The sequence below is a fragment of the Hesperophylax consimilis genome, chromosome 6 (genome assembly GCF_061612785.1).
Source record: "Hesperophylax consimilis isolate HC1 chromosome 6, BYU_Hcon_1.0, whole genome shotgun sequence".
Classification (NCBI taxonomy): domain Eukaryota; kingdom Metazoa; phylum Arthropoda; class Insecta; order Trichoptera; family Limnephilidae; genus Hesperophylax; species Hesperophylax consimilis.
This window is the reverse complement of record NC_142841.1, coordinates 25788286-25811744: the sequence shown is the minus strand read 5'-3', so window position 1 is coordinate 25811744 and position 23459 is coordinate 25788286. Positions and strand designations below refer to the sequence as shown.

The 23459-nt window shown below is 36.6% G+C and overlaps 1 protein-coding gene across 1 annotated transcript; it reads left to right on the top strand.

The window, feature by feature from the left end:
* The first annotated feature begins 296 nt into the window (after nt 1-296).
* On the top strand, nt 297-19686 carry LOC149423127 (beta-1,4-glucuronyltransferase 1-like). The gene is made up of 7 exons (XM_089633051.1): nt 297-507; nt 1533-1863; nt 1985-2138; nt 14629-14937; nt 18956-19088; nt 19185-19321; nt 19441-19686. Exons 1-7 carry the CDS (start codon nt 297-299, stop codon nt 19684-19686), a joined length of 1521 nt encoding a protein of 506 aa, XP_089489177.1.
* The last annotated feature ends 3773 nt before the right edge of the window (nt 19687-23459 follow it).

Here is a 23459-nt window from a genome sequence, read left to right as displayed (position 1 = left end):
GCGTTGCTCCGACTTGTTGCTAGATGCTTATTCATCCGCGTCTGAGTCTATGAATCTAAGAAGATCGAAGTTATTTGTAGAAACGTTCAGTGAGTCTGTGTGTAAATTCGTACAAAGTCGGTATTTGTTCGCGGTCGTGTAGTCTCTTCATGTTGGTTCTCTTTAGTAGTCTCGAGTTGTATGTTGTTTTTTTGCAAATATATCGATGTTTGTGTCGTTGGCCAGAGCGAGCAGTTCGTCAGTCCTCACCACCTCTGAATTATCCATCGAGAGTGATAGTGATAAGGTCCATCAGGATGATGAGCTTCTCTTTGAAGTGTAGCAGGCAAGCTGGGATTGCACGCGCAGAAGACCTTGGAGCAGCTGGGAACCTGCTGTGCTGGGAGTTGGGGCTGTCCGGGTCGCTGCTGGAGCGTGGCGACGTATGGTACCCGCTTCGGGCAGCCTCTGCAGTTTGCCATATGTGGGCCTCTGTTGTTTCGGGGCAAACACTTCACACACCTTGCCGTATGTGAGCAGTTTCGGAATCCGTAACTGTAATAAACATTAATAAATACATAGTATTTTCTGATAAATTAGTTTTATAAGACCATTTCCTACAGTAATTATTTTAAAAGATAAGTAGGTATTTATTTACAAAAAACGCAATTCAACAACAAAACTTTTTTCGTAACGTGTTTAATTTTTTAAATACATATGTTTGAATTTCACTTTTGTTTTCTGTAATGAATGAATGAAAATCTTCGAAGCGGTAATTAACCCACTTTACGACATCCGATCGACCTGAAAGTCGGCAGATAGGCTCGTTGTCGATGACAATGCTTTCTAGTTGTTAGCGCGAGACTCCAGTCCCCGTGGAGAAAGGTTGAAGTATTTTTTAAATTTTAAAATACATTTGAAAAGAGATCATTCTTTAATAAAAATACAGTTATTTTAAAACCATCCTGATATCCCGTGTCACGGGATTTTATTTTAGTATTTTGGTAGGTATGTTATTTTATTACCCCTTCTAGCTAGAAATAAATTTAATGACACACGAATTGTCAATCAAAATAATATATATTTTTTAATTATCAATAAAATAAATATAAATAACCTTATATTGAAAAGAGAAAAACTAATTCATTCTTTTAGTTAGTTACAAACACCGGAGTGGAGTCGAACGCTGAAATTACGGTTGGAAGTTCGGCAGCGAGAACTTCTTCTTACCTACAATATACATATTTTATAAGTTTATATTTATAACATTTTCCTTAAACTTTTCTCACAAAATATTGTTCCCGTGCATATGATTAAGTTTTACGAAATGAAAATAAGAATCAAAAAATTAAACATCATTATATTTTTTGGTTTTTGTTTAGTTCCAACACTTATTATTATAATGCACTATTCATCAAACGAACCGATTGAACGGTATATGGAGGAAGCAGCCGAATTTCGTGGGAATTGTACAGATGACAAAATTGATAAAAGTGAGCAGGATTATAAAACCGTGACAGAATTCCCCAACACACATCAAAGTTCGATTTCAGCCAGCCAAGAAGGTGCACTTATGGTAGAGGAAAGTACTATTACGGGGAATGGTTTATCCGGTAACAAGAACAGAGCCGGGCAGATCGACACGATTGCAGGGAGTGATGTGCCCGATACAGAGTACAGAGCCGGGAAGGACGAGAGGCTGCGTCTGCTGTTGCAGTGTGGGGACAGGATCCAGCTGAGCCGCGTGGCACATCGGGGGCCCTACTGGGTGCTGCTGAACTGGGTGCCCGCGGAGCACGGGCACCTCCGCTGTCACCAGACCATCACGCTCACTACTCACGGGGACTACACATTCATGCACCACGTGCGAGCCACCGCCGCGAGGTCTGCCTTCTAATTCATTTGCGGTTATCTCCTCCTAGATCAGTTGGCTGATCCAGGTCCCTGCCGTTTGCCACGACCGAACTCGGTGCTGCAATCTGATAAGTGTATTCATTTGTTGCAGTTGGTTGGCCCCCGTCAGCCTGGCGATTCACGCTCCCGGCGACGATTATCCCCCAACTCTGGCTACCATAGAACAGCTTCGTCACTGCGATCCTCTCGTAAAAAAATGGGTGTCTTTCCACATATTTTTTCATCAAGATCACATGCCCTTGCAGGTTAGTGGTGCTAAGAGTACATTTAGATAATAATGTTTTACTCCCTTGAAATGCACGAGGGCGATGCCTTACCGCTAGGGCTGCCACCTTTCAAAAACAGTGGACCCGGAGATTTTAGAAATATAGTTTTTTTTACTAAAAAAAACTTTTTTTGTATGAATTATTTAACTAAGGCAAAATGTCATGGTAAATTACCATTGTTAATATTTTAATATAAATGAGCTAGTTAGTGCTAAGCTGACTTGGACCAGCCAGACACTTAAAACTATATTTTTCATTCTGAAGGCATTGTTTAAGCATCTTTTCTTGCTATCGAAAAAATTCTTGGCAATTCATATAGTAATTTTATTAATCTTTACAATTAACTCTGCCTTCACCATGTCCACTAACAAGCAGTTTCGCTCGTCTGTCCACAAATTTCCCATTAAAAAAAGACGCATTTTCATGCATAAATCAAAACTGGCGGATGGTGTTAAACGGGAATTTAAACCTAATCGCCACCTACGTAATGGTTGTTATTGATAGCGGCTAAATTTAAAATATCACACGACGTAGTGCATCGCCTTAACGACTTTGGTGTCAGAATATTTCTCATTAATTTTTTGGTACACGGAATTGTGAGCACCATAATTCACCGATGCATTGTCTGCAGAGAATGCAGACAACAAAGTTGTATCTAAGTCGTGTTGAAGCATTAAATTTTCAATTTTCTCAAAAATCTTTTGAGATATTTCGTTGGAATCCTCATAAAAATCCATTAATTTATCTTGAACACCTTTTTCTTGGTCAAAGTATCTGATGACTATTGGATACATTTTCTAGGATCCTTTATTTGAGGCGTCGATAGCAATCGAAAAGTGAACCCCATTTCCAGATTGAGACCTTTTTAGGCCTTGTATTATAGACTCTATTGAGTTCGGTGCTAGGACATTCAAAACAATGGCTTCAGCTTTGGTTCTGCCACAGTGAACTTTATGTGATAGTGGTAAATCGAAAAAAAGAGATGCATTCTATTTAATTCCGCGATCGGTGCTCAAATAACTGTGGTGGTTTCTAATTGCATGATAAATCGACGCAATTTCGATTGTCGCTACGTTTACCTCTTCAGAATAATTTTTCTTTGGTAGAAATGCGGTCATCAAAGAATTTAATTCAATGTTTCTCACCTTTTTCTTGTGCGTTTCACTGTTGAGATGAGTTGATAAAGTCTTTTCACCATCCAATTTCACTGTAAATTTCACATTACAAAATACACATTTCGCGTTTTTTTCATCGACTTTTCTCACCCATTTTCTAGCCACGATTGTTAAAAAATAATTTTGTCCTTTTTTTTCGATTTTGATTCTCCGTCTTCCATTATGCTAATTATACATCAACACACTACAACACTAGGTACTTTTAATTGGAAAAACGTTCTAAAATAATCTATGATTGAAATTAAAAAAATAAAGCATAAAACACTGCTGTTTGTGTTGACTGAGCTGAGCTATTGTTTCCATTCTAATGTTTGTCGCGCAGGTATTCCCCGCCCCGCCCCCGCGCGATGCACTCAGTCAGTCGTGACGGTCGTATGTCGCTTCGCTGCCACTGCCCGGTCTGACCCGGAGATATCGATGTTAAACCCGTAGCCCGGACATACACCATGCAAACCCGTAGACTCCGGGTCAAACCCGGAGATGTGGCAGCCCTACCTACCGCCTATACCAATCACTAATTCTCAAAATACAATTCACCTACCTGCTACTTGTTGACTGCTCAGTGAACGGACTCAATGTGAAGATTTTGAGGACGAGCTACAAAAATGATCTGTCATGCATCTGCCCTAATAATGGACACTGTAACACTATCGGACACGTTCGCAATGGTAGAAAGCACAACACGGCACAATACCCAATTTATACTTTTGGCCGTGAAATCAAATCGAGAAAAAAAAGAAAAATTATGTTTTATTCGGTTCAGGAAGATATTTTAGCCACGAAAATATTTTAAATATATTTTTTTTGATTCTTTCGAAAGTGAAACATTTTTTTATAAACCAGAAAAGCTATCTGTATTGAACCACCACAGCTATATTTGATGTAATTTTTTAACTTACACTCGAGCTCACATAGCCCAAAATACATATTCTGAGAACCTTGCACGTTAGTTACACGTTGGCTGTATGGATATTGACCTGGGCACATTTCGCATTCACAGCTCTCATCGAACTGTCATTGAGTTTACTGAAATTGAGCCATAATATGTATGTACAGAATAATATAGATATCCAACTATCACAGGGTTGATGATCATAGAAATGAATTAACTGTTTAATGATTTGTTTAAAGTCGTAACAACAACTTGCATTAGCAAAAACCGTTGATGTAATTGTTAAGCTGTGTCACCAGTGACAATATTACTACAAAAATGAACCAAATGTTTGTGCAAACATGACACAATAGGGCAGACCACAATATTTATTTGTTTTCCGTGCCGATGAAATAAAAATTCAGGCCTGACACAATGTTTTTGCTTTTATCGAAGATGCGCGCACGAACGCGAAAGGCGATCGGCGCAATGAAGCCGAAGCCCGCTATATCCATCCCAGAACCAAACTCTTTATTTACTACTCGCTTATCGCCCCGGTACTGTCCTATGCTATTCCTTTATGGAGTAGCATATCACACACAGACCACATAAAACTTCAGACCCTCCAAAATCATTACATCAAAATTACATACAGCACAAGATTCAGAACCAACTTGAAAAAACCACACGGCCGCGAACAAATACCGACTTTGTACGAATACACATACAGACCACCTGAAAGTTTTTACAAATTACTCATTCAATAAAAAAAAACAATACATTCTCAGAACGACTTTATTTATTTATTTATTTATTTATTAACGGACATCGTTCAAATTACAAAATAATAACATGAAAACAATAAAATGAAAAATACAGGATTAGACAAAGGTACATGAAAGCAAAGACATAAGGCAGATATAATATAAGAAAATAAAGTGACAAGTCGAATCAAGTCAAGACTACGCCGTGGGTCAGGACCACGGGACACTTATAATATTCCGTCACTTGTTTAGCGACCGGCAAAAATCATTCAGACTTATTCCAAAGAAGTTAAGGTTTTGACTTGAGTTGACCAGTATACACATTCTGGACAATGGTGAATAATATCCAAAATTTGTCGAATGATGGTTGAGGAAGAGCAGTTCATTATTTCTGAGTCTGTGCGAGGGGATATTGAAGGGAATGAGTTGCAGTAGAGTAGGTGAATCAATAATACCATTTATAATTTTGAAGAAGCAAATGAGGCCATTTCTTTCCCGACGGACTTCCAAAGGAGAGAGGTTTAGAGTTAGTTCAATTTCGTCATATGAGTATTTGCCTTTTTCTAATCCTAGCCTCCTAGCAATCCCGATGTTGAAGAGATTCAATGCGTCGAATGTGGACAGCATAAAAAGGAGACCAGATTACACAAGCATATTCAAGATGGGGGCGAACCAAAGAGTAGTAAAGAGTTCTAAGGGTATTTACGTTTTTGAAGTCCGAAGTGATTCTAGTGATGAAACCAAGTAGTTTGAGGGATTTATTAACGATTGCAGTTTTGTGATCCCGAAAAGAAAGCTTGCTATCTAGAGAGACACCAAGGTCTTTAATAGATGTAACAGTTGTTAAGCAAATATTATTAAGTTTGTATTCGAAGACAATCGGTTTTTTTGATCTATAGAAGGACATAATTTTGCATTTATCGACATTTAGTTTTAAACAATTAATTTTACACCAATCATAGAAAGAGTCGATATCCGATTGGAAAAGAAGGCAGTCATCGTGATTTTTTATTATTTTTAGAATCTTATTGTCGTCCGCAAAAAGCCAAAAGCTTGTATGAGAGAAAATACTTATAATGTCGTTTATAAATAAGTTAAAAATAAGTGGCGCTAGATGTGCTCCTTGAGGTACGCCGGACGTTACTTCAATAATAGTAGACACAAGGTTGTTTAATTTAACTCGTTGTTTTCTATAGCTTAAGTAAGAATTAAAGAAGGATAGCAAGGGGTTTCTAATACCGATAGCATATAGTTTGGCCATAAGGATTGAGTGGTTTACTTTGTCAAAAGCTTTAGAGAAGTCTGTATATAGAACGTCTATTTGTGGGTTATCTTCTAGGCCATTGACGATGGAATTGGTAAAGGATAGTAAGTTAGTAGTAGTAGATTTAGCAGATCTAAATCCATGCTGTTCTTCGATCAGTACGTTTTTAAAGATAGGTGTGATTTTCTTCGTGATTATTGACTCAAATATTTTAGGAATATGGGATAGTGTCGATATGGGTCTATAGTTTTCTACGTTCGACTTATTGCCGGATTTGAAAATAGGTCTGATATAAGAAACTTTCCAGGAGTCCGGAAAAGTGGCAGATGATATTGACAAGTTATATAACAAACAAATTGGCTTAGATATAGTAAATTAACATTCCTTCAGTAATATTTCTGGAATATCATCAGGACCAGTGCTTGTTTTGCTGGGGAGATTTTTTAAGGAGTTAAAGACATCTATGAGTGTGATTTGGCAATTATTTAAATCAATAGTATTAGTATAGTTGAGTGGAGGGATAGTGCACGAGGTATCAGAGTAGACGGAGGAGAAGTGTTCAGCGAAAAGGTTAGCAATGTCGAGACCGTTGGTAGCATGATTTTCATTAAAGAACATACTTGGAGGGAGATCATTATCATCAGTACGTTTTTGTTTAACAAATTTCCAGAATTGTTTAGGGTTAAGCTTTAATCGTGTCTCAGTGAGTTCGATGTAGGATTTGTAGCACCTAACAGATTCGATTTTGGATAGTTCTCTTAGCTGAGAAAATTTTTGATAATATTCTAAGTTGTTCGTACATTTGAATAATTTGTGTATTTTCTTTTTCTCGATTATCAACTTCTTTAGTTTCATGCTGAACCAAATGGGAAACTTAGGCTGGGAATAAGTTCCCTTAGGTACAAATAAGTCTATGGCATGAGTTATACATTCGTTGAATTTAAATGTAGCATCGTTAATATTGATGTTCGATTCAAGAAATGTCCAGTCAGTTTGGGCGAGATATCTGTTCATGCTAGTATAGTCACCTTTGTTAAATTTGTAGTGGTATGTAACCGTTGATTTTAAGGTAACATTTTTGAAAGGATTAGTGAAGTTGATATCGAGTAGTGGGTGATATTTATCTATTGGTAGTAATGAGTCCGGAGCTTCACTTACACAAACGCTAGGCGTGTTAGTAAAGATCAGGTCAAGACAGTAACCTTGACAATTATGGATCGAGTTTAGTTGGAACATGTTCAAGTAGGCAAATAGATTCATTATTATGGAAGCTTGAAGAGAAATATTACTAGGAGTTTTCACACCATGATTGTCATTAAGCCATATTACCTTCGGTAGATTGTAATCACCGCAAATAATTAATGAATCGGCATTTATGGAAATACGTTCAACAGCTTCAGTATGTGACTTGTAGATATCTGTTGAAGAGGATGGGGGAATGTAGACACAACCAATGACAAGTTTCTTGGAGCCAAGAAGAACACAAACAAATAGTTCTTCAGATACATCATTACGAGAATCAAGAATGTGGCAAGAGTATTTTTTTAACACATATCATGACCCTGCCACCTCTAGACTTGTTGGAAGATGAAGAGCGGTCACAGCGAAAAATATTATAATTATGCAGTCCAAGTTCGGTTGAAGCAATATTGTCTGATAACCATGTTTCAGTGAAAAATAAGAAATCATAAGGACTTATTATTATATTACTTATATTACCTTCAGTATACCCACAGACTATACCTACTAACATTATTTTAAAATAGAAAGACAAACATTCCCGTGTTACGAATAACCTGACAATATTTGAAAATCTCCTACTACCACCACAGCAAGCGGAAAATTTTGCTTGTGTTGTGAAGGAGGACTTAGCCAGCAGAGGAATTGAACAAACTACGCCTGGGTGGGACCCAAACGCGATGTCAACTCAGCCACCGACCGGTCATCATATCATGATGGACTTAGACAATATCTGGTCTGACCCAGATCCAGACTCGGACGAGTAAGCAACGAGCAGTAGGTATTTCCTAATCACCCTACCTCCATCCCATAAATCTATTTATATAATATTTTATAATTTCTATGTTTTTGTAAGTTTATTCTTTTTTTCCCCATAAACACACACACACAGAGACCTCACAATACAGGACATCATATTTTGATGTTACTGAAGGCCGTCCCTGTATCAAGTTGATAGACGGCGGCTTCCTCCTGAATATGGTTTTCTGCGATTTTCCCGATTCCACAAGCAAATGCGGAGGAATTCCTAAAAATATTGATTATAATTTCCCTCCAGATCCCAACGTAACACAAACAGACACGTATGTAGTCAATGGCCGCGGTTGACTGCTAGAGAGCTGATGATGCTGAATATGAGGATCACAAACATTTAATTTTAGTAAGGTTTTTAGTAAACACTTTTCTCCACACCCAGAAAATACAAGGCCTCTTAGTCTATACAGCGGACAGCCAGGTAACATTTGTAAAAAATGTGAGGCGCGATGACGCGATTCTATTTGCATAAAGAACATTAACTTTAAATTCACTACATTTAAATGATTCACGATTTCATGGAAAAAATAATCTGGAAAATCGTTAAAAAAAACTTTTATCGGATTTTTTTTTAAAAACTGGTCGCTGGAGACCCGACTTTGGAGATCGTCCAAGTCTAAGAATGGTTCCACTTTGGCATAGACATAAATTGGTCCAATAACAGTGTGATGGACTCGCCCTGGGATAATTTTTTTTTATTGTTGATTTATTATGGTGGGAAAGAAATTTTCAGTTGGTCTCACGACATAGGAGATTACCAGATGTTGGACAACTGATTTTAAAACAAGTGTTTAGATTTATTAGGGTAGAGAAAAAAAATAGGAACATGCACTGTATCGGCAGAGACCTCCGTGATGGTGGTTGATAATAGTAAGCCGAGCTAAAATGCTGGTGGGCCAACACGCCACTGGACTGGGGGTAGTCAAGTTTCATCCTTTGAACAAAGAATTAGACTTTACTGGAGAAGTAACAATTTATTGGTTTTGAAACGATTTAAAATTAATGTGACAGGTTCTAGGGCCATAATTGATGTGTTCCTTTAGTGCATTTCTGTCTTTTGAAAACAAAAAGCATTCAGAATTCAAAAGAACATAAATTAGAAATCGCATATGGTGATTTGGGGGGTTGGTTTGAGAAGGGGGAGTCTGGATTTGAAAGCGCGGGGAGACGGTCAAGGCAGTCAGCGTTGAAGGTCGGAAGAAGCAAGTCGATAGTCGTGGTTAAGGAGCGCGGGCGGGTAGTCAGTTTTTGGGAGTCTGGATTTGAAAGCGCGGGGAGACGGTCGGGACAGTCAGCGTTGAAGGTCGGAAGAAGCAAGTCGATAGTCGTGGTTAAGGAGCGCGGGCGGGTAGTCAGTTTTTGGGAGTCTGGATTTGAAAGCGCGGGGAGACGGTCGGGACAGTTAGCGTTGAAGATCGGAAGGAGGAAGTCGATAGTCGTGGTTAATGAGACGGTCGAGACAGTTAGCGTTGAAGAACGGAAGAAGGAAGTCGATAGTCGGTGGTTAGAAAAAGCGGTTCAAGATAGTCAGTTTGAAAACGTTGGGAGGCGGGAAATACAGTCAAGGGGTCAGAGTTTCAAGGTCTGGGAGACGGTCAGGAATAATCAGGATCGGTCAGCGTTTTAAGATAGTCGAGTTAGTAAAAACTAGGAAGCGCGTCAACAAGAATTAATCGTCGGGACGCGAACACGGCTAAAATCATTTAGTGTAGAAGGTGCGGTTTTCTAACAGCATGAGTTTTTCTGCATGTGACTTTTTATAATTATTTGGATTGTTGACACTAAGATGTATCGGTAAGTCTATTATAATCTAATTATTAACACTTATTTCCTTAATGTAAACCAAATAATCCAATTGTATTTTGAAGTAAGGGTATTCAACTTGAGCACTATAGGTACCCGTTAGCGAAGGAGGTCATAAATTACGAGACCTGGCCATTAAAAAAAAGGGACGAAGAACGGTTACCCTGAAACCGCTTTAGATCATCCAACAATAGACATTGTTTATGAGTTTAAAATGATTTAATAAATCTCTAGTAGTTATATTTAGCGCCAAAATTTAAAGAACACAAACCATTGTATTTATGCAGTGTTTTTATAGTAACGGATAGAACGGTAAATTAAATGCTTCAATGCCTGTTATTTGAAAATGAGTTGTCGTATCCTCCTTGGGAATTCAACTTATTCTATACGGAATTCATAAAATATATTTAATTAAATATAATTTATTCAAACATCGCTCTTTTAATTCATTTTTGAATCGGAATAACGCAGCGGATCGAGGCTAGTCGCCGAGAGAGTGCATCTGTCTGGCATTCCTATTCTATCAAGCGAGATTTTAATTTTTCATGGGTTTGACGGGGACGAAGTATACGAATTTTCCGTAGGCTGTCCTATCTTACCAAAGCGACAAAAGCGAAGGGAACGAAATTTGTAATTTGGCTTGCCTAATAGGGACTCTTGTGTTAGCAAAGTCGATAACCCTGGATACCGATATAACGTCTATTTTAGTATAGCAGCGCCGGCTTTTTCCCCTGCTATTGGTGTGGTTGAGTTATTCCCGTAAAAGCACCGGTGTCTGTCGAAGGTGTTGGCGGACCAGCCTTAGATAGTCACCCGGAATAGACCCCTGTTTCGAGTATTTTCAGCTGGTGAGAGGACGCTTTCACTGAGTTCAGATCGAAGGGAACGAAAATTGCTAATGGGCTTTCCTACTTGAGTTAGCTGGTAGACGAAGGAACAAAGCGGATAAGGGCTATGCTATTCTTGGCTGGCGGGTGAGGAGGATTTTCTCGCTGACAGAACGAAGGGATCGTGACGAATATGAAGTTGTTACGGCGCTTTCTGACGTCCTTCCTGTCAAATTCAATAAGTACTTACCCCACTATAGGAGGAGAAGTCATCCAGAATTAGGTTGGAAATTGACTCCGACTGAAACCGTTTGAGCTGACGGAGATCGGATGATTTCAGATTCACGACCTGATGATTCCAGTATCCCTGATCCTTAGCGCCGGAAGTCGAGGATATCAATTTCTACCATTCTTTGATATTTGAAGCGAACGGAGGGTAACAAACGATAGAGCGAATGACCATGACTTTGAAGTGGGGTAAAATCTCCCGTCTAGGAAACATTCGTTATGTCGGATGGACGCCCTCATCCAAATTAAATATTGACATGACTATTTTGAGTGTGGACAAAAGACTTGAAGTATGCTCTGTATTGTACATATGATAAATAGGTGTCATTACCTCTACTGGAACGAGAAGCTGTATAGACTGGAGCCAGGAGCTATTTGGAGTAGCGTGACTGCAGAGGCGAAGTCGAACAAACTGAAGCTGAATTCATCATTATCCTTACGAGCGTAAACCAGAGGGGTGTTCACGGGACTCCCGAACTCCTGACGTTGCTGATGCAAACCACTTCAGTATATGTTTATGTTTGAGGTTAGTAGAGTGGACTCCTAATTTTCGGCATGCTGGCGAAGCTCAACTCATCATCGATTTGGGGGAGGTTGACGCGACCTAAACCTCGCGCTACCCACGTGGCCCAAATGGTTCCTGACACCAGGCTATCATGCCACCGGACCGGAGCAGCCCTTGTACCTAACGGTATAAGATGAATCTTCATCATTCATCATCAACATCAACATCAACAGTTACCACCAAGGACCCACATTCCACCTTCATCACCCTCCGGCAGGAGGCAAAACATGTCATTATTTCATCTGTCGCTGAGCGATATTCAATTCATTTCTGGAGGTGTTGGGATTGGACCATCAACTTGGCTGCTCTCGAGCTGGTCACGTTGATGGATGGGATTTGGACGGAGACCAATCGAAAGCAACACATGTTTTGTCTCTAGCTATTCCCGAAAATACCTACTCATAGAAATAACTCACAAAACTAACAATCCATAGTCAAATCATTAACTTAGAATCTTGTGCATCTTGAATTGAATTGTCTATAGTGAATTTCATGTACTTAATTTGTAATTAATTGTCTCATTATATTAGCACATTATCAACTGCAGCAACCGGAAACGTTTGGGCGAGCAAACAAGGTAGGAAAAGGTAGTTAAAATCAGGGTAGTCGGTCATTGTCTTATTTTCAAACCATACAGAATGTAACACGCCTCATCTAAAAAGAACCAAAGTTACCACAACCAATTAAAATGATCCTTCAATGAATTAATCCCTGTCGAAACAAAAAATTGACACAACGTGACATATTAATTCGTTAAGATTGAAGGGTTGATAAACCGCGAGAAGTTGCAAATCAAACGTATAACAAAAGATTAATCCGTTAACGAGAACGATAAGGGGAGACGGGAAAACATTACAACAGCAAGTGCGGAAAGAATCTATCTATATGACGATAGTTGGTTGCTTGACACGTCTTGTCATATTTGTGTAAAGGGGTGACTTTCGACAGCTTCCATAATCTAGAAAAAGTCCATTTTGTATAAGTGGCTTAGATATGTTTCGGAACATCCCTTAATAACAAAGGGTGGAATTAAATCAGGATCGGTTGCTATTGATTTCAATTTTTGACTGCTAAACTGAAATGCATGTTTTCGATCAAAACCATCCTGTACATAAGATTCAGAATATTTTTTTCTGATTATAGACAGATTGAAAATACTTTGCGAAAGCTTCCGGTATGATAGGAGTCAAACGGGGCCTGGCGGGGCCTGTGTTAGGTATTACGTTTTGCATCACCAACGCCTTGACTCCTTGGTAAGTCAGCGCCAAGAGCGGATTGCTCCAATTACGCCAGCACAGGGCCGGCCCTGCTGTTATGTCGGTTCCCTTGTTTATTCTTGATGCGAGAACATAAACATACATTAATAATGAACACAGCAGCTGTTCATGAGAACTGTAGTTTTTTATGTACGCGTGCGCATAAAACTTGACGTATTAATTTGTCAGGGTAGCGTCCATGACAAATTAATAAACATACTACAACGCAAAAAAAATCTTACACTTTAATGGGATTATTCATTTTTTTAATTTTTTTTATTTATTTATTTCTATATAATATTTACAGTGTTCACATAATTATTTATATTTGTACATGTTACATTTCAAACTTATAACTATAATATGTTGTGTGTAAGGTAGGTTTGAGAAGGTGAAACTGTATGTGATTAATATTGTATGTTTCGTGAACACCTCACTAGGAGAACCTGTGCTGAGGTGTTTACGTGGTTATGTATAGGTGTGACAAGTATTTATGTGTTGTAGAAGAAAGTTTTTATTTTCTACATGTTTTAATTTTAATTGTTATAATTTTTTTTTGGTTTTTGTAAATTGAATATTCATAAAATATTAATAGTTTTTGTAAATTGAATATTCATAATGTATATGTAAAAAAAATATATTAATATATATTAAGAGCATATATTTGTATTGTAAGTGTGAGTATAGTTGGTAAAATCTCGAAAAACGTGTTTATTTATTATACACTTTTTATGTTTTAGTTATGTTTGGTTTGGAGTTATTATGTTTTGAAAAAATAAAATATCTTGGTTTTTGATCCAGGCTGTGATATGTTTTTTGTGAATTTTTGCGGATGTATTTGCAGTTAGTAGTTGCTTCAGAGTAATGGGCATACAATTAAACAGTTTAGTAGCGTAGTATTTAAAGTGTCTTTGTCCGTGTGTGGTGTGTGTTATAGGTATGTTTAGTGTTTTATTTGTTAAGGATCTGGTTTTTAACGAAGTTTTTGGTTGAATTCGAATATGGAGTTTGTGTTGGAGGAGGAGTAGCAATGCAGACTTGGCATAAAGTTGTCTTATTGACAAGACTTCTAATGTTTTGTAAATTTTGCTTGATTCTGTGTCGAATGGTACTTTTAGGATTATTTTAATTATCGCCTTTTGAATTTTTTGGATTGGGTTAATTGTCATTCTTGTAGCACTTCCCCAAGCCAGTATTCCATATGTGGCAATGGATTGACACAGTGCAAAATATATGGATCTGAGTATTGTTAGAGGGAAAATGTTTTTGATGGACTTCATTAGGTACATGACTCGTTTTAGTTTATTAGTGATGAAATTAATGTGGTCAGTCCAGCGTAAGTGTGTATCAATAATAACCCCTAGGTATTTTATTTGTTTTACCCTTTCTAAACGTTCGCATTGGCAATTAAATGAAGTTTGTTCACAGTCATGTAGTAATAGGTCTATGTTAGTTGGAGGTTGGCCTCTTTGTGTTATACTGTGTGTGATGTATTTTGTTTTAATTGTATTAATGGTAAGAGTATTACTATTTAGCCATTTTTTTACAATTGATAAACTTTTTTCGGCTATTATAAATACTAAATTGAATTTGAACATTTCCAGATCCTAAATATTTCTAGTATTCCGATGGAAGAGTTCAACTGTTGCTCGGCAGAAATAGAGAAAGTGATAAATCGCACGGTGCTGTACAAGGAGAGGTTGGGCCTCGAGTACCCGGTGAACACGGCGCGGAACATCGCACGTGACGCGGCCCTGACGCACCTTGTGTTTCCGCTGGACATAGAACTGGTGCCCAATCCGGGCCTAGCACCGGACCTCCTGCGACTGATAGCCGCAGATCCGCCAGAGCTCCACAGGAAGGTGCCTTTCGTCTTCGCGATGCCGGAATTTGAAGTTGAAAATGATCAACAGGTTAATTATGAGGAATTTACATTATTTAGTTTACCGTGGAGGGGAATCACTTTGTTGTCTGACATTTGAATTGAAATAATAGCACAATTGCTTTGTACCAACCAAAATAAAACCATCCAGTTGCCCACTACTTTCACTCACATCTAAGCTTCATTCAGAGCAATGCAATAAATTATTTTTATTTTAACTAGGAATACAGAGATTAAGCATCTTATGTCTTAGGACTATAAGCAGCGATTCCTGAGATTATTTGGAAGTAAAAAAATGTGGGTGTCTTTTTGGTCTATGGTGATGTTTTTTGTTAATGTTTCATTTTTATTTTATTAGTTTTTATTTTATTCAATTTACACCCGTAGGGCTTTCACATAAGTATAAGTGGTATAATTTAGAAAATGAGAAAGAAATGATAAAAAATAAAATTACTATAGACAAAAATACACACATTAAATTAAAATACATAAACAAACAAACAAAAACACAGTGATCAAACAGGTTTACAAAGAGACATTCAAAGGTTCAATAATAGGGTTGGAATAGTTTTTTAATATGATCCACAAAATTCACTAAGTTAACATTAAACATACATATTAATGTCACCTCAGTATTGAATTCCCATAGTGTGAAACCGCTGTACGGGAGAACTAACAATGTAGTTGCGCTTATGCACATTGCGGTGGGATAGAGTATTGTGTCGTGTTGTTCTAGTGGATATGTGTAAGTTTATAAGTTGCAGGAACAGTCTAATCTGGTGTTTATTATATTAAATAAGAATGTTAATCGATTTATTTTGCGTCTGTCTTCGAACGTATAAATATTAAGAGTATTTAAAATGAAAGAAAAATTTATGTATTATCCCTAGCGGGATATTTAATTTAAAATTTATGAAAGATAGTTTTTTTTGTATTCTCTCAATGTTATTATTACGAATTTTGTAAGAAGAAGACAAAACTACTGAGTTGTATTCGAATAAGCTTCTGACTAGAGACACGTATACCAGTTTAATGACTTGTACGGGATTAAAGTTATTGGTCGTTCTTAATATGAAGCCTAGTGTTTTATACCTTTGTTCGCAATTGGTGGATGTGACTAGCAAAGTTTAATTTTTCATTCAAAATGATACCAAAGTGTCTCATTTCCGTGACTCTTTCTAATGCCATGTTGTTTGAAATATTCAAATAAAACAGGAAAATTTATTGCGGTAGACAGTCAATAATTTGCACTTTTGACATTTAAGAATATATTATTTTCTTAATACCAATTAATTAATTACCAATCTGTAGTATTTGACAGTGATTTTCATTAGTATTTTTTCGGTATAGCTTGATGACATCAGCAAAGAGCAATAATTCGACATCTTAGAAGAAATTTGTAATATGGTTAATGAAGATGAGGAATAAAACTGGACCTAGGTGACTTACCTTGCGGTAAGCCACCAGTCGCACGGAAAGCTTTCGATAGCGAAGATTTTATTTCAATCAACAGTTTACGTTTTAAAAAATAACTAATTAACCATTTTAGCAAATTATCTCTTATTCCTAACATTAAGTAACATTATTTTTAATATATGAAGCTGCTTACTGAGATTTAAAGCCAACGAATCCACCTAGATTTCATTTCGATTATCGCCGGTGTGTAAAAGGGTACATAGGATTCAATAGTATTAGAAAATATTAAATATAGTTTTTCTAAGGATTTGTCAATATTTTCATCAGACAAAAACGATCTGCCTATATTTGAGAGATGGCAGATAATTGAATCGAAGTCGGCTCATTTTAAGTTCAATGTTCTATGTTCAGGTTTAGTATCGTTATCGCATAGTATGTTTAAATTGATGTATAGGTGAGGATGTCGGATATCTATAACAATACTTATAACCTTTAATATCTATAACAACAGACATTTTACGAATATTCGACAGTCAAGTAAGCGATCGTTATTGTTAAAAATAAAATTATGCTTGTATAGGTTAAGAAAATTTACTGCGTTCAAGATTTATCATACACGGTCGTTTTCACTTTATTTTGTGATGAATCCACTGTCTTTGGAATTTAAATTTACATTTGGGAGGTTGTGACTACAACATTTTGAGATATACATTTTCTTACAAATTTTGAGTTTTGGTATTTTGATGAGAGGTTTTCGACATCTTCAATGGTTTTTATACGTACTATATATTTAGTATCAGGTAGTGGTGGTAGAAAAGTTTCTCCAATGTTATTTTTTTTCAAGTTAAGTAGAGTTTCACGAATAAATGTTCAATGTTGTTGTTTTTCATGTGTAATTTTCTGGATGACACCTTTGTTTTATCGCTTTAGAACTCTTCCACCTCTTGACTTCGAAATTGATCTAGCATCTGTCACTGCGAAAAAAAATATAGTTATTGAGTCCGAGTTCAGATGATTTTATTACGAGGTCAAACCAATTTTCACTTAGTAAAAGGGTAGAGCTGCTTGTAGTTTTGTTCGTAGTCCACGGACGTTTGGTAGTATTTTTTTTTAGTTTCGCGTTACATCGTTTTTTGGATGAACCTTAACTCTTCTTGGTGACGAATCAATGTATTTTAACGTTATGTACGTTACTCCTTCGGCTTTTCGTTTTTCTAGTTCAGCCCTTAAATCCATTAGTTGCTTTTGTTGTGCCAGAATCAAGTCAGAGTAAATGCGCAAGTCATCATTTGGTGCTTTTTTGTGCCAGGGTCGTCAGAGTAAATGAGTAAGTTGTCCTTTGGGAGATTTTTTTCCTTGCAGTGCTTTTGCTGTCTGAGAGTTGTCAAAATATATTTATATTGGTCTAGGTTTTATAGTTGTATTTACCGAATCTGTACATTTTTACTATTAGTGTTGTTTTTACAGGTGTGTTTGGTTTGAAAATTATTTCGGTTACTGCAGTAAGGTCTTCTTTTTCTCCTTCTAAGGAGAACTTCAATTGAGGTTAAGATTTCGCTGTTGAATTTATTTCCAGGATCAAAAATTACCTTGTTCATAGCGTTGAATGGCTTTTCTGCGTCGAAGATAAACGATTAGATATCCATTGCAAAAGCAAAATATGCTTTTACAATATTGTTTCACTCTTGGGCAGTGGCGGTTTTCACCAAAGTGCGTTTACGCAGTGAACTCCATTTAAATATGAGATTATGAAACAAACTTGAATTTTAATAATATTAGCTCATTAAAAACAGCGTGGTATTAAAATTCTGATATTAAAATCGACGCTACCGAAAAATATGGTCTAAGAGCAACCCGATATTCCCATGCTGTGCGTTATAAAATCAGCACTCAGTACTTCATTCAACAAAAAGAAAGAAACACAATCCCACTGTAAAATCTTATAACCTACACCAAAACAAGACAATCTATGAGCGCCGGAATTTGAAGGGTGTCACGGAGATTGACCAAGCCTGGGCCAGCAGCTGAACTTTGCACTACATATGCAAGTTAACTGTTATTTTTCTTTAATGATTTATAGTATTTTTTTTTTTTTTTTTTCTTGTTTCTGATTTTTTTTTTCTAATGGCATTTGTAAATCACTAGTAAAAAAGATTTTGTCTTTATTGTCTTACTCGCTAATAATTGTGTTGCTTTTTCTCTAGATTGGATTAGAGGATTTTTCGCAGTTATTCTTGGCAGTTGCATATACTATTGTATAGCTTACATATTTTAGAATATTGTGTGTGAAAAAATAATTAAACGTTAGTTCAGAGCCAACAGTTTAACTTCACTGTCACGAGTTTCGGATAGATAGACGTATGTGTAGTATAGGTACTGTGCTTGTCGAAGACGTGTATTTTATGTTTTTCTTTCTACTCCGTTGATAAAGGGACACTAAACACAAAGCTTTTAACACTTTATTTTACTAATATTATTTTGATACTGTTAATATAATTTTGTACCCCAATAATAATTGACATATATGTATGAAAAATTATTTTGAATATAAAAAATAAAAAAAATTTAAGGTAACGGTAAAAGTTTAATTTTTTATTGTTAATTAAACATTCGTAAGTAAGTATGTATTTTAGATTCCTCTTAATAAGAGCGCACTAGTGAGCTTATTTCAAAAGAAGAAGGCGGTACCTTTCCACGAGCTCTTCGCCGCTCCGTGTCACACCATCCCGCTTGCTGACGAGTGGCTGCTGAGGCCACAGGAGGAGCGTGAGTAGAACCTAACAAATATCCAAACTTCCAAGCCACCAATCAACCGTATATATATGGAGCAGATTTCGACTAACCATAACAACAACCCTTTAGGGCTTGAGGTGCTAGGAGTGGGCAAGAGAATCGGACCCTACAAGCGCTGGGAGGCCATTCACATCGGGGCTCGGGATCTTCTCCCATCCTACGAGGAGCGTCTCTCCTGGGAGGGCAAGCAAGACAAAATTACCCAGGTACTTCAAAAATGTCAACATGAACAATTAAACATTTTAATTTTATGCCATTTTCACAGAACTATATTTTAAGTTCATTCCCCGGTTTAAAAAATAAACAGAGTTTGTAATCTTTCTAGGGCTATATATTCTGCCTCCAGGACTACGATTTTCTGATACTGAACAATGCCTTCGTGACTCACACTCCTGGAATCAAGGTTTATCAAATGGACCTAAAGCGCAAAAAGTTCTGCGATCAAACCAAAAAGTTCATCGCAAATAAACTCATCCCCGAGATTAATCTTCTATACGGCAAACGAGAGGAGTGTGACTTTGAGAAATCTCAAAGTGGAAAGCTAAAAGTACGTCAATTGTACGACTTTTAATTTCATAGTTTTAGTACTGTCACGCGTCGCGTAATGTTGTGTGCTACCTCTAAGTAAATTACATTTAAAAGTGCGAAGATTCCCCCATGTGTGACGAGAAAGTGTTTTAATTACTCGGTTATATGCTTGTGGTGAAAAAACATAAAAATCAGCTGTAACGAGTATCAATAAAAATCGCCGCCATTTACAAACTGTCGTTGTTATATTTATGGCACGCCACTGACGTAAGGCGAAGCTTAGTGCTTAATCACTAATTTGATTAATCTTTATCACGAATTGGTGTACATTATGAATACCAAAAATATGCTTTTGATAAATTGCGGGTTTTCCGCTTGAGTAGAATACAAATAAAAAATAAATTACACAGTAAAAAATATAAAGTAAACTACTAATAAAAATATTTTTTCAATAGAAATGTATGAACGCGTAAAATAAACAACTTAAAAAATACAGTATTATAGCTAAGATAATCTGTGACAGTTTCACTTGATAAAGTTTTTTGCTTTCTTATAAAATTATTTACAAAATAAATAAAAAAAACAGTTTTGTGCTTGAAATCGAACGTTTCTAGACTCTGTTTGTACACCGATTTTAATTCGTATTACCTACAATATAAGGTATACCAAGAATATACACATTTTTGGCTTGTAGCTTCCTCTTAATCATTTGACATCTCAAATCCGGCAGGCGCACAAGCCTAGCCGGCCTTGAAGTTGTATTCAACGCAACTTTTGAATACGAAAATGTCTCCCGGTCCTATCGTTTATTTCGTTAATATGTTAATCTTTGTCATACATTAGCAACGTTTGAATTAAGAATCCAACGGAAACATAAGAGTGTTTCTTACTTGCCACATTTTAACTTAATTTTGTGAGACAATAACAAGTCTAGATATATTGTAACGGCATTGGGTACAAATCATTGGAGAAGCACGAAATACGAGAAGCTATTTTTCAGGAGAGCGGTTTTAAACTAAGATAGTTTTTTATCCTAAATCTGATTATTTAATTATAATATGTACAAATTAAATGATAAAGTATAATATTTCAGGTGATATTTATGATATCTTCTTTAGTATTCAAATTATTTATTTATTTTAAAAGTTACATTAATTGTTAACCTAATATTTCATCCCTAACCAAAAACGGTTAGTAAAAAAATGTTAACATTATTTCTGTTTCTGCTTCTGTGGTACGAGATCTCTTAAATGCACAAAAATACTTTACTTTATTTTATGAAGCCCAAAAAGATATACATCTTTGTCCCAAAGGAACCATATAAAAAAATCTCAAAAATACCTTGTTTTTCAGCCCTTTAAAGTGAGATGATCCCCTAACTGACATGGTGTTATGATTGATGGAGATTTCGTCAGTGCTAGTACTTAGAGGGACTTTCAGTATAATTATCGTAATGGCTTTTAGGGTTTTAATTTGTGATTTTAGAATACTGTCATTTTGCACTGCCCCATCCCGTAAAACCGTATTCTAACAGTAATGTAGAAATGTACAAAAAACCTTACAGTAGCAATGGGCAGCCCTCTTCCCGGATTGAAACCTCTACCCACAGTTGACACAAGAAGAGGGACAACAAAATTTTCACTGACACTATACAAAAAAAGGTTTTGATTTATGCAAAAATGTTGAAGTTCAGGCAGAAATATTTAAATATTTTACAATAATCTTCTAATGTTCTTAATTTTCCATATTATACAATACAACCATTACCGAAAAGGGGTTCGTAAGTAGGAAATTTTTAAATTTAAAGCAGTTTTTATGGAACTATCAAAAATTCTCTTTTATTTCATAGATTATGTTTTCTGCTCGAGCACATACAATATTTCTAAGCAATCAAATTTTCAAAGCAAAAGCGCATGATTGTGCATTACTGGAAATAGCGTTTTTGATAAGATTGTCTTTAAAATATTTTTCACACTGTCAAATAGTTGTTCATCATTTATGTAAAATTAAAAACAAGTTTATTAGTAAGAGGGCTATTATTTATTTATACTTATGATTACTTATATAGAAAACAATATTTTTGTTCCTTCCAGTAAATAAGGAATGTTGTTGAAGGTTGAGAAACCAGTCCTCCTGGGTGCTAAGCATTAGGTACGTATATACTCGTATTATGTATTACACACAGTTACATAAATTAACTACGGTTAAGGTTGGTTCACACGGACTGATTTCGTCGCTGTTGAGCTGCCGTGGCGAGTGATCTCCACTTTACTCGTAGTGAGTGAAATATCTTACGTGTCGATAAATACATGCGGAAAATAACTAATTACTTTTTAATTTTTTCAACTTGTGTAGATGCATAGATCATAACGTATGGGTCATAGAATAAAGAGGAACACAGGAAATGCCCTGTGGGCGGGTTTCGTGATCCGAAATCTATTGAAAGGTTCAAAAACCACATAAAAATATGGTTAAGTAAAGATGAAGATGAGGAAATCTTAAAAATTATGTATTTACATCAACACAATCTACATGAAGATGATGAAATCAACAAACACGAAGTTGAGGAAATCTTGATGTAACACCAACACAACCTACACGAAGATGATGATATAAAAAAACACGAAGTTCAGGAAATCTTTATGTAACACCAACACAACCTACATGAAGATGATGAAATCAATAATCACGAAGTTGAGGAAATCTGGATGTAACACCAACACAACTAACTCATAACAGGACTCCCTAGCGAGGACTGTGAATTAACTACTATATTTAAAAAAATTTAATTAGTCATCAAAAAACATAGCGACTAGAAACTTGAGATGTCAGTCGAGGCTAATGGCGCGAATACATTTCCGAGCCAAGCCTCGAATTAAGGGAAAGGAACGAATGGCGCGAAACGCCGCTTGCGAGTTTCTGCTAGCAAATATATACGCAGCATAAGAGGTCACGTGACCGTCAACCAGTTTACTTGACCACCAAATTCGCGCGTTTATTGCGATCAAAGTTGAAAACGTGTTCTCATAATCGAACGCTGCCAACTGAGTCACTCTCAGCTAGGGTTGCCATCCGTCCGGGTTTCCCCGGATTGTCCTAGTTTAGAAGGCGTCCGGGGAGCGTCCGGGCGGGGTTTTATATGTGGTCCGGGTTTAAAAATTTAAAGTCTTGGGCCGCCCGCCACACACGGACTGTGCCTGCACGCCGCGACGAACCGACTCATAAATATACCACTCTCTAGATCGATATCTTCCGGCTTTTTGTATCCAATAGAATTATACAGTACTTAACCACAGATATACAACCAGTACCTACCGTGCGGAGCAGAGCAGTAGACAAGGTAGAGGAAACTCAAGGCCATTTAAAAAAAGATGCGACCATAGACAACATAATTGCTCTCAGCCTACTCTATTCATTCACTAGCCCAAAAAAACTATTATAAAAATAAAAATGTCCTTGAAGCAGAAAAATGTCGAAATGTTTTCCAAGGGCAAGGTTCATCTGACTAAGAAAATAAACTTTTACAGTGCATTTCCTTAAGATGAAACTTGTTAATCTGAGAAGAAGAAACCCAAAATGACAAGAAATTTGCAAAAACACTGAAGAAAATTTCCAAAACATGATTGTCCGACAGTACGACGAAAAATTCCGACATTTGTCAGCCTCATGAACTCATGGTTACATATGTTTAATAATCTTTAATTTCACCAAAACAATAAGATAATACAGGATAACACTAATCAATAACATGAATAAGTTTATCGATATAATAAATAACATTTATACGTTGTGGAGGAAGACATATGTCAAGTATGA

What these genes read in the sequence shown, in the direction of transcription:
- LOC149423127 (XM_089633051.1), top strand. Translation starts at nt 297, where the DNA reads ATGATGAGCTTCTCTTTGAAGTGTAGCAGGCAAGCTGGGATTGCACGC. An exon ending in AACACTTCACACACCTTGCC is followed by an intron (nt 508 to 1,532) that starts GTATGTGAGCAG and finishes GTTCGATTTCAG; the next exon opens with CCAGCCAAGAAGGTGCACTT. An exon ending in GTGCGAGCCACCGCCGCGAG is followed by an intron (nt 1,864 to 1,984) that starts GTCTGCCTTCTA and finishes CATTTGTTGCAG; the next exon opens with TTGGTTGGCCCCCGTCAGCC.